The 17,290-nt window shown below is 46.5% G+C and overlaps 1 protein-coding gene across 1 annotated transcript; it reads right to left on the bottom strand.

The window, feature by feature from the left end:
• Positions 1-4,641: 4,641 nt before the first annotated feature.
• LOC135808933 (uncharacterized) lies at positions 4,642-16,854 on the bottom strand. The gene is made up of 4 exons (XM_065322186.1): positions 16,259-16,854; positions 15,494-15,564; positions 12,643-12,991; positions 4,642-6,010 (listed from the first exon to the last, which is right to left on the bottom strand). The coding sequence occupies exons 2-4, from the start codon at positions 15,520-15,522 to the stop codon at positions 5,180-5,182; spliced, it is 1,209 nt and encodes a 402-aa protein (XP_065178258.1). The 5' UTR covers positions 15,523-15,564; positions 16,259-16,854; the 3' UTR covers positions 4,642-5,179.
• Between the last annotated feature and the right edge of the window lie 436 nt (positions 16,855-17,290).

Genomic DNA, 17,290 nt, shown 5'->3' with positions numbered 1-17,290 from the left:
ATAATAACGGCATACCGTATTTCCCCGTATTAAAGTTTAACTAACTAATTACTTTCGAACTTAGCAGCCACATGAGTACTAACTTTCGGGGGTGGTACTATCTTTCGGGGAGTACTTTTTTATCGGGGGTAAATGACACGCAGTGGGAAGCCTGCGCAACTCTAGTGTCCGTGCATATGATGTATGTACTGTACGGTGTCTGTACATGTAGGACGGGTATGAACTTACTACAAATGTAGAGAGGTTTTGCATTCCGAATTTCGGAATGATTTTCGTCTGTGCTTTTCCGAAAAAAGCGCGTGCCGAAAAACGGCATTTTCAGTGTTTTGCATTCCGAAAATCTGATTCGACTTCGTTTCCAAGGGTTGCCATGCAAAACAAAATGGAGAGCGTCGAAGGGGTTGAGCAGGATCAAATCCATGTGCAGGTCAAACTGAATTTGGGTGCGGTTCGAAGACGAGGACGGACTGATGGTGGACCAAGTGATCCAACAGCTGAAGACGAGGTTGGCGATCTACTGTCTTGTACTGTCAGTAGGCTCCATGGCAAAGGAAGATAGAGTGTGATGGAGTGTGGGAAGATTAGTCAACATGGCGAGATCAGCGAGAGCAGCAAAAACCAGCAAAAATCAAAACTACATAATATATATTTCCATTGCTATCAGGTTCGGCCTCATTTCCTCTGTGCTGCGCTGATGAGTTCAAAAAGAACGAAACAGCATGCTGTCCGCAGATTGAGTATTTCGCTCCTGCTCTTGTAGCAGTTGAGCACTCTTGCGTGGGGTAGTGCCTTTGCTGTTTGCGTTATGCAGAGCTCACTGACTTGTCAGTTTGAGCACTCTGGCAAGGTACGTTCGGGCCTGATTGGAAATTTTTATTTCCATTGCTATCAGGTTCGGCCTCATTTCCTCTGTGCTGCGCTGATGAGTTCAAAAAGAACGAAACAGCATGCTGTCCGCAGATTGAGTAATATATATTATACATACGTGGACAAATTTTCAAATAATCGAGAGCAGCAGAATGCAAAAATACAAACATGAAAAATACACTTTTTTTGTATTCAAATATGCACTCACAAACATGAAAGAGCCGAAAATCCATTTTCGGAAAACCATGCACTTAGTCTTTCGCCACCACACTTCCGAAAGTTCGACTACTTTTTCGACTGCTGCCGCCACATTCCGAAAATAATTCCGAAATTCGGAATGCAAAACCTCTCTACTATCTTTCGGGGGAACTGTCTTTCGGGGTGATAACCTCGGCAGTGGAAAGTGTATTTTTTATAGGGGGGTACTAAGTCACTGGGAAGAACTAATTTACGGGGAAATACGGTAATGGTTTTCATGGAAGTTGTATGTTTGAGGCATGAATGTTTACATTTTAGATTCATAAGGCGATAATATTTCTGATGAATACTAGGGGTGAAACAATTATACCGAATATTCGAGTACTCGCTCGTTTTTTTCAAGAATAACCGTACTCGAAATAAATCAGAGTACTCGTTCATCCATGGTACATGCATTTACCACAGAAATCTACAGTTTCAGAGCAGCAGTCAGTAGATATTGATGTGCAGACTGTGTGGTGAGCCTTTGTTCATGAATAGAGAGAGCCCAAATGACCCACCAACCAGTATACCTGAAAAAAGAGATCATCAATCGATTCAACCAAGGTTGTATAATGTGATATTAAGGCCCTTGGTGTGCACTGTTTAGGAGATGAAGAATACTCGAATACTCGAATATTCGATCGGAGAAAATCAGAGTACTCGAACTCGGGATTTCAGTGTCAACTTTCACCCCTAATGAATACCCATTTTCAGCATTAATTGGGAATTTGAGCATAATTGTTCAGCTGCTGTCATGGAAAGGACTGAAGCAGTGAATGTGCAGAAGAACATTGCAGGTGTGGCACGGGGTGGTTTCATGATGACATATCGCACATGCCGTCATGAAACTACCAGTTTTAAGGATACAACAAGGTCCAATAAAATCTCAAATCCTATATATAGGATTCGAAAAATAGGGCACAGGCCTTAGTAATATTGAGCAAGGAGATGAGCCTGAGATGTTAGTGTTTGAAAAAAAATACTTGTATCTTATTCAATTCTCGATATCTGCTAAGACCTAGCAAGGAAGAATTGGTCGCATACTTTTGCTATTCTCATGCCACACCCATTTTGAGTTGAAAAATATGACCAAAATCCTATATATAGGATTTAGCAAATTAAGAGATACTCAAATGTGGCCGGTTCTCCACGGGACCGACGCGGATCGACTGCGACATGTCTCACCTTGACGAAGAATCAGATTATGCTCGTCTGAGCAACATATGAGCGACTTCAAGCACCTAAAATTATATCGATATCCCAATTTTCTCAAAAACGGATATACTCGTCTTTAGGAATCCAGCTATACCTTAAAAAAATAGATATATTCGTCCTTCGTCCTCAAAGGGTTAAGCCAATGAGACCGACAATGCAAGGCGTGCAACCTCTAACAACTTACAAGCTGTCCCTGCGCTTGCTCCCGAGCTTTCGCTGTGGCACACTCCTTCGAAGCCGTGTGACGAGTTGACGAATGGCTTTGCTTTCCTGACTCTCAATCACCTGGTCTCCCTGCTTTGTAGCCTGAGTAGTAACACGAGCTGGGAACGTGTGTTTCCCACGAGCCAGCTTGAAGCCTTGGTGATCGGGCGATGGGTGACCAGCTGTGCCTCTACTCATCGGGAACGCGGGTGTGGATAAAGATGTGGGGGCAGTCGCCTCGGGTCGAGCACTCGTGCAGGGAGTGTGAACTCCCAATGCATTGGCGTACGTCCAAGGTTGTGCATCAGGGATGTGATCCTTTTGCCTCCTTGTTCACACTGCCTTCTTGTTGCTGTTTTGCTGGTGTTGGTAGCGCTGCCACTTCTTGGTTCTCCTGCCCCTGCCCAAGTGGTTCTTGGGGTGATCCAAGCGCGCTTGTTGACGTTGCAGCGCCCAGACTGGGCTTGGTGCCCTGCTGCGACATTGCCCTGCAATCCCTCGCCACGTGGCCGGGGGTGCTACATTTCCAGCACGTGGGAGTCTGCCCTTTGTGCCAAACTCGCAGTTTGAACCGGCCTACGGTGATGGAGCTGGGGACAGCGATTGTGGGTACCATGGTGTAGTACACGATACCTGTACTGAAGGTGCAGCCCTCAACCGTCTTTTTTCTCGTTTTTCGCGGGCCCCAAGACTGTCCCAAAACGACTCAGTGAAGACGCAATGGCCGACAGCGCCATGTCCTCCGGAACTCGAAACACATGCACCGTTTCAGCAGTGCCATCCACTGGCAACAGTTCCAAGGCCTTCCCTTGGGCCGACAGTCCGCGGGAGAGCAACGTGTCACGGGCAGCTATCGAGGAAGAGTTACTTTACACGTACCTCTCCTGCCCTGAATATCAACCACTCGGATGTCCGTGCTCCGAACCCCTGCTCCGAGAAGCAGCTCAGACGAAGAAGGCATGGTCCTCTGACAGATCCTTACTAAGGTTTATGTAGCAACTCCTGGAGGTACTGCTCGACATACTTGGGACACTATGATAAGCTAAGAAAACCGCAGAGCGAGAAAATCTGCATCCGCACTCAAATTTGAAGGTGCCTTTGCTGTTTGCGTTATGCAAAGCTCACCGACTTTTCGGTTTGAGCACTCTGGCAAGGTAGGTTCAGTAGAGTAGAGTCGAGCGAGCTGCAACTCCCGGTGCTGAAAGGCGGGCTCACGCCCCTACATGGCTACTTCCCCTTGTCTAACCCCCAAGACGAAAATAATTAGCGTAGCCGACTGGCCGAAAATAAAAAAGGTACGTTTGGACCGTGTTTAAATCTGGATTTGGAAAATTTATTTTCATTGCTATCACTATCAGGTACTAGGTTCGGCCTCATTTCTTCTGTGCTGCGCTGAGGAGTCCACAAAGGCCGAAACAGTTCTGTCCGCAGATTGAGTATTTACTCCTGCTCTTGTAGCAGTTGAGCATTCATGTGCGGGGTACTGCCTTTGCTGTTTGCGTTATGCAGAGCTAACCGACTTGTCAGTTTAAGCACTCTGGCAAGGTACATTCGGGCCTGGTCTAAATCTGGCTTTGGAGAGTTTATTTTTCATTGCTATCAGGTTCGCCTCATTTCCTCTGTGCTGCGCTGATGAGTCCACAAAGGACTAAACAGTTCTGTCCACAGATTGAGTCGCAGATTGAGTATTTCGCTCCTGCTCTCGTAGCAGTTGAGCACTATTGTGTGGGGTAGTGCCTTTACTAATAATTTTGCGTTATGCAGAGCTCACTGACTTCATTGCTATCAGGTCCGGCCTCATTTCCTCTGTGCTGCGCTGGTGAGTCCACAAAGGAAGAACTAGTTCTGTGTACAGATTGGGTAGATAGACAAGATAGATGGATAGACAAGATAGATGGATAGATAGATAGATAGATAGATAGAGAGATAGATAGAGAGAGAGAATGAATGAGAGAGATAGAGAGAGAGAGAGAGAGAGAGAGAGAGAGAGAGAGAGAGAGGAGGAGGAGAAGGAGGAGGAGGAGGAGGAGGAGAGAGAGATAGAGAGAGAGGGGGAGGGAGGGAGGGAGATGGATCGAGAGTGGATGGAGAGCCGCTCCATAGCTGGAAAGCGTATCAATGAGAGCCCTATCGAAGGCTAGATTGTATGTCTCCAGACATCAATGATCAATATAGTGAATATACTGTATGAAAAACCAGACAATACACACACAGTCCGTTCCTTTAGACAATAAAGCGACCAGAAAGATACTCACGATAAAAAAATTATTGTGTCCACTTCACTTATTAAAAACAAACGGGTACAGCGTTGCAAGAATGTATCCAAGAATAGACTAGGAAGAGAAACAGATTCGAGCACCACACAAACAAAAAATCACTACCGACACAATATCCTACAAGCAATACACTGGACATGAACATTGGGCCATCCTAGAAACAGATGCCCGGACGGCCAGAGCCTGACACACATAACACCATGGTACTCTTTGCTTTGAACTAGTCGATGACATCGGCAAGACGTAAAGAAGAGACACAGAGTAGTTAGAAAGAGAGAGAGAGAGAGAGAGAGAGAGAGAGAGAGAGAGAGAGAGAGAGGGAGAGAAAGAGAGAGAGAGAATGCGATGCAAGGTATTTTCTAATTGTCCATCGTTGCTCAAAGAACAAGCTCGGTAGCTCTACGAAAGCCCTCAGATAACTGCAGCCGTGTCAATACATTGTGCTTAGGGCACGGCATGCTCAGGTGCTCTGCAAGCTTGGAGTAGACAGTACGGCGCCAAAGGAAATCGGACATCCGCTCACAATACTCCCTGCACTCAACGCATGCTGCAAAGTAGTCAGCAATAGACATTTCCAGGCTTTGCTTGATGTAGAGTTGCAACACAGAATGAACGTGACAAAGTTGGGTAGCTCTTAAAAATAAGAATTGTGGCTCTGCTGCAGCATACAATCCCAAACAAGCCAGCAGATATGTTAACTTGTTACCAGTTATTTCAGACAATGTTTTAACTATTTCATTTAATCTGCAGCGTAGATAGTGGTACGGCAAGTAGGACACTAACTTGCGAGTTTCTTGTGAAAGACTCCTGATTAAGTCCATTTGATAGACTTGTACAGAACCACAGCGTACTAATGACATTTCACACAGCTTTCTGACATGGTACAGCTTCTCCAAGTTGTCCGTGTCCAAGTTGGGCAGGTACCAGCTGGCGATATTTGCAGGCAACCAATCGTCAATACCAAAAGCACAGAGCTCGCCCTTTTGCACCGGTGCCTTCGGACAGAGCAATGGGAAGTATGCCATAATTCTCCATCGAATATTATCAGATGCTACCTCAGAATGTACTCTGGGCAGGCGTCGTTTAAACATTGAGTACATATCCCAGCAGAATTGACGGGATAGAGTGGCTACATTGGCTGCTGCGTACAAAATTTTGCTGGTGCTAATGTACGACACATCCAACCGCGGGCTGATGTGGTAACGAAGCTGTACATGAAGCACAAAATGAGTCTAGATTCAAGATAGCATACATGCACTTAACAATAAATTGCCGTATTTTCCGGTGCGTAAACCGCACTGGAGTGTAGGGCCGTGAGCGTTTGGTCAGATCCAGATCCAGATCCAGATCCATCGGATCCACTTGATCTACAGTGACTAGTATCAATTCCCTATCCAGATCCTTCGGATTTGGATCCGAGCAACCCTGCCCCGGGAGCAGGGTTAACCTAATCCAACGGATTCGTTTTTGCCAAACAAGATATTTGTACGTGGTTGGCGGGTAACAATCATTGTTATGTGCATTTTTTCATATAAACGTTGAAAAGCGGTGCACCATGCAGATGAGTACGAAGAGTAGGAGTCTGGAGTAACTTTTCAATTGTCGTTTTTCTACCTCGGTGGCGGTGTGTTTTAAATATGATCGACTGATTCTGAGAGTCCAGTGGATCTGGGATCTGGATCTTGATCCGGATTCGACGACCTGCGGAAACTGGCTACGAAATACACCATAGAGGGCATGAGTAAGCTGTCCCGTGTTGAGCTGATGGAGAGCCTCAGGGCATTTAGAACGAGGTCTGTCTCGTTGTCCAGGAAACGACCAATCAGCGACATTCCCGCCAAGGGCCTTATCAGAGTTTAAATCCCGCTCAATCGTTATTTTACTACTCTTGATGACGCGTCGAGGGCCTTGGATTAGTTTAAAGCCCGCTGAATATACTATAAACTGGTGCGTACAACTCCCTGTATGCATTATAGTACGGTGCAGGTAATGAACTCTGCATAAAATGTACGGTGTACTACTAAAAGCTACGCATTTCAGAAGTGTGTACGGGTTTTGCCTCCCGTATTCTTTCATCTGTACGAATTTCCTTTGTCAACAGCTTATGGAAACCTATAAAACCGAAGATCAAAGTCATTAGAGGTATCGACAAGGGGCCCTCAAAGCCCCTAAATAGCTCCACAAGCTATGAATAAGAATGAAGCTCGCAATAAGAGCCCAGCATTTCATTTGCTGCTTTTCTACTTTTAGTAGTCCTAAGTGGTGCTGAGTTACCATAACTAAACAGAAGACAATATTCTTTCATACCACACCAAGTCTCTCTGCACACAAACAACAAAACTACCCAATATAATGGTACACAAGCATAATGGAAGTGAGATAATGCATGTAACCTCGTTCTAAAATAGTTAGTGCATGGCAGGGAGGGTCTTATGGCTTGTTTGTGCCCTTCAGGGTGGCCCTTGGGCCTACGGCCCTCAGGCTAACCTGTCGGGCACTAACAAGCCATAAGGCCCTCCCTGCCATGCACTAACCTATAATTAGTGTGGATACACTAGCCGGAACGTACGTACCCAGGCTAGAAAATGCAATTGTTATCTTTGACGACCTGTATTGAAGAAACTGAGCAATGAAATAGTAGCACTGAAGGTTGGTCAAAAAGCCGAAATTTCGGCCCTTCATGCCGAAATCAAAGTTCTGAAAAGAGAAATTGGCATTTCGGAATTCAAAAAGGTTGCACCCGCACCTGACGTACCCGTACTTAACGTACCTGAAGCAGAAGTCTCCCCTGAGCTGGATGCAGCAGCACAGGCACGGAATACGCACTCTGGAGTCAACACGTACTCGTACAGTGCAAAAGTATCTGCACGTCCCAAAGCTCACTTACCATCGCATTCTCCGATGCGATGCAGTCAGCTACCTCAAGTACACAATGGCATACTTATCAAGCCCTCCGGAAAAACGTTATTTATACTACCAGCGCCCACCCCGCAAACATTAACTACGCAGTGTCCATCGTACCAAATGCAAAGCTGTTCATCTTGGAAGGACTCTTCCTGGTTGCTCAGCTTCCTCATTCGCAAAATGGTGCGAAGACAAACAAGTGATACTGAAATGCCCTGTTTCTGAGACTAAGTACTTTGGCCAAGCGTACGCGCACGTAGTCGTCACAGAACATGACTTGGAAGCTGCACAAAGAACTGACTTTTGGCCTGACGGAGTGACGGAGTGACAGCTCGAGAATGGCGATTCAAGGCTGACAGAATAAGTACAGCTGAGAACACAACCTTCGACCAATCTGCACAATAATGAACCTCAACGCCCCAGTACTTCCTCACTGTACCCCAAACATTCATACTAACAGTACATTTAATCCGTTAGCTCAGCCTTTTTACCCACTATCGCAGTCAACCACAGGATCGCAGACTATCATGTCCATCAATGCGAGGTCCAATAAAAGGGGAACTGTCACCAAAAGATTTCTTTGTCCTATCTCGTAGTTCTTTGGCTCCTGATTACGATCGTGTTATTCGTTTTTCTCTGCGATGACTCGAAGTGGGTAAATACGTGAAAAGAAGGTCCCCAAAATTGTCCCGAAATACCGAGTGACGTCACGCCGGACTTGACCTCCACGCGTACATTCGTCGGCAAAAACGAAGTTCAGCCCGTGTGCTGGTCGATCGAGCTAGCTGTTCTGATGTACGGTGCACAAGTGCCTTTTGAACTGTAACACAGATGGGTACGTCGTACCGAAGGAAAATGCCAAAGAGGAAGAGACCCAGGTGCAGCTACACAGCTAAATCAAAATAAAAAGCAGCTGAGCTTTCACCTCTTTGACTTCTTCCGCGAGGATCCAAGTTTTATTTTGTGAGCACGGAAGTACGTCGTTGTTTTGAACTTTTCGTGTGAGGAACAACACGATGATGAGTGCGTGTGCAGAAAACAGTACTCCTCCGGGAGGCGATAACACCACCAACCCGAGCCCCAAAGGAACGCAATGTTGCGACGTGAAGGCGATTCATCTGACGGTGTTGCTGAAGTCACAGATGACAAACTCCGACGTCTTTCATTTCAGAACCGGGTGGGCAACACCACCACCTTCGATACAATGAAATCATTTACAAGTGCAAGGTATGTGTGTCACACTAACAGCAAACAAACATCCTTCCACTCCTTCGTAATCACAAATAAAAGAAAGAGCTGGAGCTTGGTGGAGGAAGTACCAATGCGACAAACTACTGTCAACTTTTGTTTGTTCTGTCCCTGTTTGGCGTTCTCATTGTGTACACATCAGTGTCCCGGTTCAGAAGGCAAGCGTGCACCGTACATCGAACAGTTGCCTTGATCCAGCCATCCAGTGAAAAACGAATAACACCATCGTGATCAGGAGCCAAAGGACTACAAGATAAGACAAAGATAAGACAAAGAAAAGTTTTGGTGAAAGTTCCCCTTTAAAGAAAAGTTCACCCTAAAATGAAAACTTTACAACCTGTAGCGACAAATTCACAGATTCAATGGTGAAGGTCCCAGGTTGATCGGAGCAGCCGTTCCCGAGTTATACCATCTTGAAGTTTGCATTAAATTCGGTGACATCATGACCATTATCTTGCCCAGACTAAGCCAGATTTATGACGTCAGAGAGGGTGACTTTGTATGGGAGTAGATGGGAAAATTCAGTATTTTGGCTCTCCATTGTCCCAAAGAAGTCGGGTCTTTTTCAAACTTTGGTATGGGATATATGGCACCCTACTGGTATCCCGACTGGAAACATTTCTAGTATGAAATTCATTGTTGCAGAGAAACAAGGAAGAAATTGGTTTTTCCCCATCTACTGTTCAGGTTTCTCCATTTTTTGTTGTGGATGTCATGGTTATCAGTTACAGGTTAACCCTTTGCCGGTCTAACTCAATGTATGTGAGGGGTGGTCACGCAAATACATGTACACACAACCAGCAATAACTCAAGAACCATGTGATGTAGGTATGGGTAAACCAAATATTTTCAAAATCTGTATGCCTGAACGCGTCCAGAAAATTCAAATATGACTAGGTCCAGGCAAGGATAGGGCCCATGGCAGCCCTTCAAGTTGAGAGAAAATACAAATGCGAATGAAATACACGAATATCACAGCACGAAAGGCATACCAAGTTCGTGATGGAGCTGAAGTCGTATGATAAACAATCAGGTAAGGGCAACGTCTTTACAAGAAATGTAGGCTCTACAATACCGCCATTGAACACCAACACCTCGCCATCGGCGATACGCCAGCAGCAGCAATTCCCATTCCACGATATCGCAGTTTCGGTTTGTTCATCTCAGCGCTGCTCGCTTCAGATTCACTCTCGCTCAGATGAGTACTCAGGCGCGAGCTTACGCATGCCGTGATTCTCACGGCCAGGCGAATCAGCTGATCGCACCTGACGAGTCCTTGTGACAGTCGCTGTCGCCGTGTCGGCAGGAAGAAGGCTACCTCTCTGTTTGGAGAATTTTGTTTCTTCATTCGTGGACGATATATTTTTGAACTTCAGTAAGATCGGGCGCCGAAGAACGCAGGGGCTCGAGCGCAGCCTAGGAAAGTTCTTAAAATTTTGATTCTAGCCAGACCGTTCTTATTCACACGCGCGCGGCGAGTCGAGTGACGTCATGACGTTTGTCATGTACATGTACATGTACATGTACATGATTGTAGTGCAATGTAGTACTTCTAAACTACAAAAAAAAGTAGTGGGTGTCGTAAATGGGAATGACTGTACATGTAGCAGTTACTGTTTACACGTGTAAATGACATGCACTCACCTCCCATACATGTACAATGTAGATCTACGTGTAAATTCGCAACTTGGAAATTCCAAATTTTAAAAGTGTTCTTAAATCTGATAATTCTAGCCTGGACTGTTCTTAAATTTTGCCGGTTTTCCAGCCTGGGTGTTCTTCGGCGAGGTGTTCTTCGGCGCCCGATCTTACTGTAGCAGGACTCAACGGAGCTCTTTTTCTCAGCACACTACACTGCAAAACCTCCCGGGACATCCAGCCTGGACTGATGATGCTACTGCTCTCAGAACGCTTGTCAAACACCGCCCCAAGAGATGCACTCGCATTCTTGATGCGCGCATGGCGGATGGTCGTCTTTTCCAATTTCAACAAACTTCAGTCGATCGATACGGCAAAAATTTGTATGGTGAGCATGGTTGTTTTGCACATCGTCAGAAAGCCTTGGACCTCAGCTACGCGTAGAGCGCCATTTTAGCTGTCTCCTAGCAACAAGACCCCCGAAAATGTGGGCCAAACGTACCGATACTATATTATCGGTACGCTTATGGTAGACCGGTAAAGGGTTAAAGTGTTGGAGGCCGTTTTCCGACGCATTCATAAGCCTGACCTTTGTGTTCAAAAGATGAGTATCTTTTTGAAATTGTTCAACCAGTAGATTGTTGTGTTAGTCTGGCCTTGTTGGGCCAGAATTTTGTCACTAGTGTTGTTTCATACTTGAATTTTGTCCCATTGGAGTGTTTGATTGTTATCATCAGAAGTTCCAGAATAGCTCTAAATGTTTCTGTCCAGTTTTCCACTTCACAAGTAGCTCTTCTCTGGAAGACAATTTACCGTGTTATCCTGTCCTGCTTCTGTTAGCTCTGCAGTGTCTGCTCCAGAGCCGGGTGAGCCGGGTAATCGACCCGGTTGGGCGGCGCTTGGACCCGGTTGAAAATATAGTACCGGGTCACCTGTGACCCGGTTGGCACTTTACACGTTCGAACTTTGAAAGGACTGACTACATGGCTTGTATGTGTGACAGATCATGCAGAGGCGCTAGGCGCGCGTCGAATACATGCGTACCCGGCTTCGACCCGGTTGAAATGGTTGCGCCAGGTACACCTGTACCCGGCTGTCCTACAATCCTAGAGCAAACACTGCTCTGGTAGTCCAAGTAATGTAAACTGGCTAAGCAGGTTTGCTGGCGTCAAGATATGGTTGTTTACATTGTCATCGGCGTATAGAAGCGGGCGGATATTCAGGATAGCTTCAAAACGTTCGACCGTAAGTGTGACGTAAGTTTGCTTATGGTGTCTAATGCAGCTTGCAGTAATAGATTTAACTGTTACTCTACCCCTTAGTATCTTTTTCGGCACCATGTCGCCATAGCACGTAGCACAAACCAACACACTCGCTTAGCACCAGACAAGAGAGGACCGAGAGAACTCTTCATCCATATATCAACTGGAACGCTATACACGTAAGAACTCTCTCGGTCCTCTCTTCTATGGTGCTAAGCGAGTGTGTTGGCTTGTGCTACGCGCTATCGCGATACCCCCCCCCCCCCTGCACCAACTTTATTTTGGGTGATTCAAGGGTGTTTCAGGTACGGCTGGTCACCGTGACTGCAGGCTACAACTTTGTACAGCGTTCTGGTCACTCGAGTTGAACCATTGAACCTGTGAGTTGATCCTTGGTGTGAAAATTGTAGTCTGCAGGCACGGTGACCAACACGGCTGGTGTACGCACGAGCACGTGATCGCTAATCAACCGTGTTCGATTGGGAATGAGGGCCGAAAGCTGGATCGAAGCCTTTTCGGACTAAAACCAGTCGACTCAGCGTCCAAAAGACTACAATATATGGGCTAATCGCGGTCATCCGTGCTTATTAGAACGAAACGGGGCTTTCAGTGGCATTTTGCATACAAATTCCCACCTAGTAGGGCGCAGTCAACCAGTTTCGGTAGAAGTGCGCGAGTTCGATTGGGAATAAAGGAGAAAGGGAGCGTTTCAGCTTCCTGGGACCAAGACCATTCGACTTAGCTTATCCGATGAACAAAAGATACTCATGTGGCACCCAAGCACTTACCATACAAAGTCTTCTGAACGTATACTCTGTCATCAGCATTGTTCGTATGGGCCGCGATGCGCCGCACAGACGAAAAATATCCCTGACTTCAAGAAACGATAGCACGCAGTCCCAAATGTCATAATGAAGACTTTCCAGCGGGTTCATGTGTGGGCCTGTTGACTGGTGATGCGTGGGCAGTGAATTGCGTTGCTCCATGGCGGCTACTTCAATGGCACCTGCTGTTGGACCATGGTGCACACCGTTAGAAGCCGGTACTGACTGAGACTGGCGGGTGCGACGAGGCCGGAGATTGTATGGGTGAGTACATTGTTCTTCTAACTTCGCTTTAGTCCATCCCTGACTGGATCTGGACATTATAACAAACCCAAACACAGACACAAAGTTGGGACCTGAAACCCCCCCCCCCCCCCGGACCTGAACCCCCCCCCCCCGGACCTGAACCCCCCCCGGACCTGAACCCCCCCCCCCCCCCCCGGTCTCCACGACTTCCACTTCCACATGCCCATTGCTGAAGCGATGATAGCGAACAAACTTATTGGATTACACCATACAACAGCTTGCAAGGCTGAAGAATTGACCACCACTGAATTTAGCCTGTACCCCTCGCCTATAATTGAAGGGCCTTTTTCCGGCCCGTGAGTCCGTATTTTGAAATTAGAGACCACATGCCACATACTGCTTTTTTCTCTCCGAAACTCAACACTTGCAAGCCAGATATGAAAGAAAGAAAAAAATCAGTCACACCACCGGGACTCGAACCAGGGACCTTGCTATTCGCGAGCAATGCTGTAACCAACTGAGCTGCAGTATGACTCCTATCCACAGTGATGGTAAATCCATCCTTCGATCAATCCATATCTGGCTTGCATCATACTGGCAACTCACGCCAACCAAGAGGGCCCTCGCCATTCGCTTGGATCAAGCTCTGGCTTGCAAGTGCTTCGGAGAGAAAAGAGCAGTACGTGGCATGTGGCCTCTAATTTCCTAATACTTTGAAGTTCTCCATGAAGTCCAAATTTTAAATTGCCCTATTTCATTTATTCATGTTGTTCCATTTTTTCATTCTCTCTTTTTTTTACACACACACCACACTACATACCGCGGCATTCACTGGCTGTTTGTAGCCACCCAGGAGAATGAAAGAAGAGCTAGGAGAATGAGAAAGGGAAGAAAGATGTGTGCGTCCATATCCGTCGGGAATTGAACATGCAACCTCTCGATTGGAAATTGACTGCATATACAATACCACTGCACCATATTGGAACAAGTAGCAGCCCCGGAATCTTGTTCGTATGTTAAAACAATGTGAAATATGGGTTGAGGAAACGGACTGAAAACGGCATTCTAGGATCAAGATTGGCACTTAGACTTAAGCACTCTTGTCGGGCACCTACTACCATAGGGCTTGGTCAAGATCTTACAGAAAGGGATTTCGGACGAAGGGTACCCCCAGCTACCTGTTCACACTGGGGGTATACCAGCTTCTTTTACATCTGTTCACACTGGGGGTATACCAGCTTCTTATACATCTCTATGTGACTTCCGCTTCTGCATCTACAGCTGGACAGCCTTCGGCTAAAACATTTCCCGTGCAGCCTACAGCCCGTATGTCAGCTCCGCCACTCGAGGACCGGGATGGAGACTACCGCTCTGAGCGGACACCAAAGCTGCTATCCTCTCGCAACTTCAGAAACGTACGGGAGCCTCCAGTCTTCACCCGTGCAGCCTCCGAATTCAGGCAGTGGGTATCTGCAATGGAGCTGGCCATGGGAGTGTTGCATCTTTCAAGCCCGGAAGACAAAAACAAGGTGTTCTATGCAGCGAGTAATCTGGCAGGAAACGCACAGCTTTGGCTCATGTAATCTTTTGACGCAAGCAAGGTGCTCCTTGATTGGGAGATATTGAAGGAAGCCCTTGGCAATGCGCACAGATCTATCCTTGCGCAAGAACAGGCTCGCCTGGAGTTGTTCAGCCTTTGCCAGGTCGGGTCCCTGGACGACTGCATCACCAACTTCACATGCAAAAGTCCAAACGGGACTTGGACAAACACATGCGAGCGGTATTGTTTGTCACACGATTATCCGATGCGTACCCCTTCAATGCAATCAGGAAAGACCCGAGTACAGTGATGGAAGCTATCTGCGCAACAGCAAGTCACCCGGTAGAGACATGACCTATTTTCATCTCACAAGCACTTCTAATGGCCACGGATCGGCATCGATGCGAAGCGATTTGTCAAGTCCTGCGGTATCTGTCAAGGTAATGAGGGCGGCCAGCAGAGGTCTGGCCTAGTGCAACCCCTTCCCCGTTCCATACACCGCCTGGGAGTATATCCGTGGAATTCATCGTGAGACTGCCTCGCAAAATTTGTTCACCTAGTCCCTACGTCCTCCACTGTTGATGCAGAAAGCAGTGCAGATATTTGCATTCGAGAAGGATTACTGGCAAAATAAACTCAATCCAGTAGCTCATATATATGCAAAATGCAGAGTAGTGCATTCAATTTATTCAGGAACGTGCGATAACACGTTCTGACTGCTTATTATCTTGTTACAGTCATGGATAGTTGCTTCATAACTCGTTCCCATGTGTTTTCTTCTTCTATTTTACATTTAATACTGGCTCAATATCCTAATTCAAAAAAGAAAGAAAGTAAGTAAATTATCGTGAAGGTATCTGGGTAAAACACTACATACCATTGCAATGAAATTCTAGAAACTACACTGTATACATGTTGATACATTCTTAGTCTTTGGAACGTCACTGGTCAGGATCAGTGTATACATGTTGATACATTCTTAGTCTTGGAACGTCACTGGTCAGGATCACTGTAAACTACCGGACTTACCTCTTTTTCAAACTCTTCCCAATCGCCATGACAACTATGATCTGTCTGCAGATGTCGTGCAGTCGGCAAGGCTGAACAACAAGACAAAAACAAGATGATGCTTTCATTATTATGTAGACTTTGAAGTGTGCTGTGGAATGGGCACTTTGGGTAGAGTTTGGTTGGACACGTTGCACAATGAGAATCGCTGGGAATCATTCTGGCTCATTTGTCTGGTAACAAAATTCGGTTTCGTATGTCCCATTCCAGGATGGGCAATTACTTGGACTCACCGAGAAGGAATCTTTTTCGGAGAATGATTATTCCACCTCACATGCTGGAACGTGCCATTTCATTTCCCGATCACCAAAGGGATAATGGCTACCACGAGGAGTAGAGAACGACAAACGCACGTCGGTAGCTGATCTTTGAGTGCTCCTCGTACATTTTGAATGTGATAGAAAATTATCAGACCGAAGTCAGGGTGGCGGTAAGCATACAGTTTCTTGTGGTTCTTTTAGTTGCTTCGTTTCGTACCTATGTCGGTTTCGTGATGCTGAAGTGGAGAGGATGATTCTCTTCCTCTAGGCTTCGTTCGGCCGACTTTTCTTCGTCCGTGTTGAAAAGTGATGCTGAAAAATAGTCGATTCGAGTCGAGATTTTCTTGACATGATTTCCAAAGTAAAAGAAGTGCCTAGCACATACTTGTCTATGATAAGTCATTGCAAGGAGTTTGTACATGTTTAGGCACATTACCACTATGCCACTATGCCATGCTTCGCTTACCGCGTTTGTGCCAGTGACAGCCTTCAATTGTCCCAGATTCAGCTTCTGTTGACGGACCCCAACTTCTGTTGACGGACCCCAACTTCTGTTGACGGGCTGCAACTTCTGTTGACGGACTGCAGCTTCTGTTGACGGACTGCAGCTGCTGTTGACGGACTGCAGCTGCTGTTGACGGACTGCAACTTCTGTTGGGGAATGCAGCTTCTGTTGGAGGATTGCAGATTCTGTTGTCGGACTACCACTTCGGTTCTCGAACTGCAACTTCGGTTGACGGACTGCAACTTCTGTTGACGGACTCCTTCTTCTGTTGACGGACTCCTTCTTCTGTCGACGGACTCCTTCTTCTGTCGACGGACTCCTTTTTCTGTTGACGGACTGAAACTTCGAATCTGTTGACGGACTGCTTCTTCTCTTGACGACCTGCAGCTTCTGTTAACGGACTGCAGCTTCTGTTGACGGACTGCAACTTATGTGGACGGACTGTAGCTTCGATATGAGTTTAGCGTCGGACGAGACTTCGGCTTCGACAACTAGCCAGCAAGCTACAAAGTACAATACAGCGCGCCAGCAACAAAAACAAAATACTTTGTTACTTTGATGAAAAGCGGCTTTATAACCAGTTTTCCAGTGTACATTCACCGGGGCGAGTATGGTGACATGTGACACCCGATTCCCGAAACCAGGAAACTAAAGTTGCGTTTGTTTGGTGTCATTCCGACACCATTCCAAAGTCAATCCGCCGTGTTTTGGTTCCAGAGCGTTTGTTCGGTGCAATTCCGATTCCGGTCGCGGAATGAAGGGGGCAGAATCTATTTTGCGATTCAAAAGAAAAAGACGGGGGGGGGGGGGGCGGGGGCTGTCACTGCTGCATACTTCCGCCAACAAAACCTCAAACGCGATTGTCGACGTAGGTCTACGGAATGTTGCCGAACATCGCCCAGGTTATAGCTATAGGCTCTGGTACTGTAGCCTCGGAATAGCCTTGTTCGTGGCATTTTGACCCTTCGCTGCCAGAGAAAGCGTTTACCCAGG

Source organism: Sycon ciliatum, chromosome 2 (assembly GCF_964019385.1).
Source record: "Sycon ciliatum chromosome 2, ocSycCili1.1, whole genome shotgun sequence".
Taxonomy (NCBI): Eukaryota; Metazoa; Porifera; class Calcarea; order Leucosolenida; family Sycettidae; genus Sycon; species Sycon ciliatum.
The sequence above is the reverse complement of the archived record's forward strand: the minus strand, read 5'-3'. Positions and strand labels throughout refer to the sequence as shown.

What these genes read in the sequence shown, in the direction of transcription:
- LOC135808933 (XM_065322186.1), bottom strand. Translation starts at nt 15,522, where the DNA reads ATGGCGATTGGGAAGAGTTTGAAAAAGAG. An exon ending in GGGAAGAGTTTGAAAAAGAG is followed by an intron (nt 12,992 to 15,493) that starts GTAAGTCCGGTA and finishes TATAATGTCCAG; the next exon opens with ATCCAGTCAGGGATGGACTA. An exon ending in CGTTCAGAAGACTTTGTATG is followed by an intron (nt 6,011 to 12,642) that starts GTAAGTGCTTGG and finishes CTTCATGTACAG; the next exon opens with CTTCGTTACCACATCAGCCC.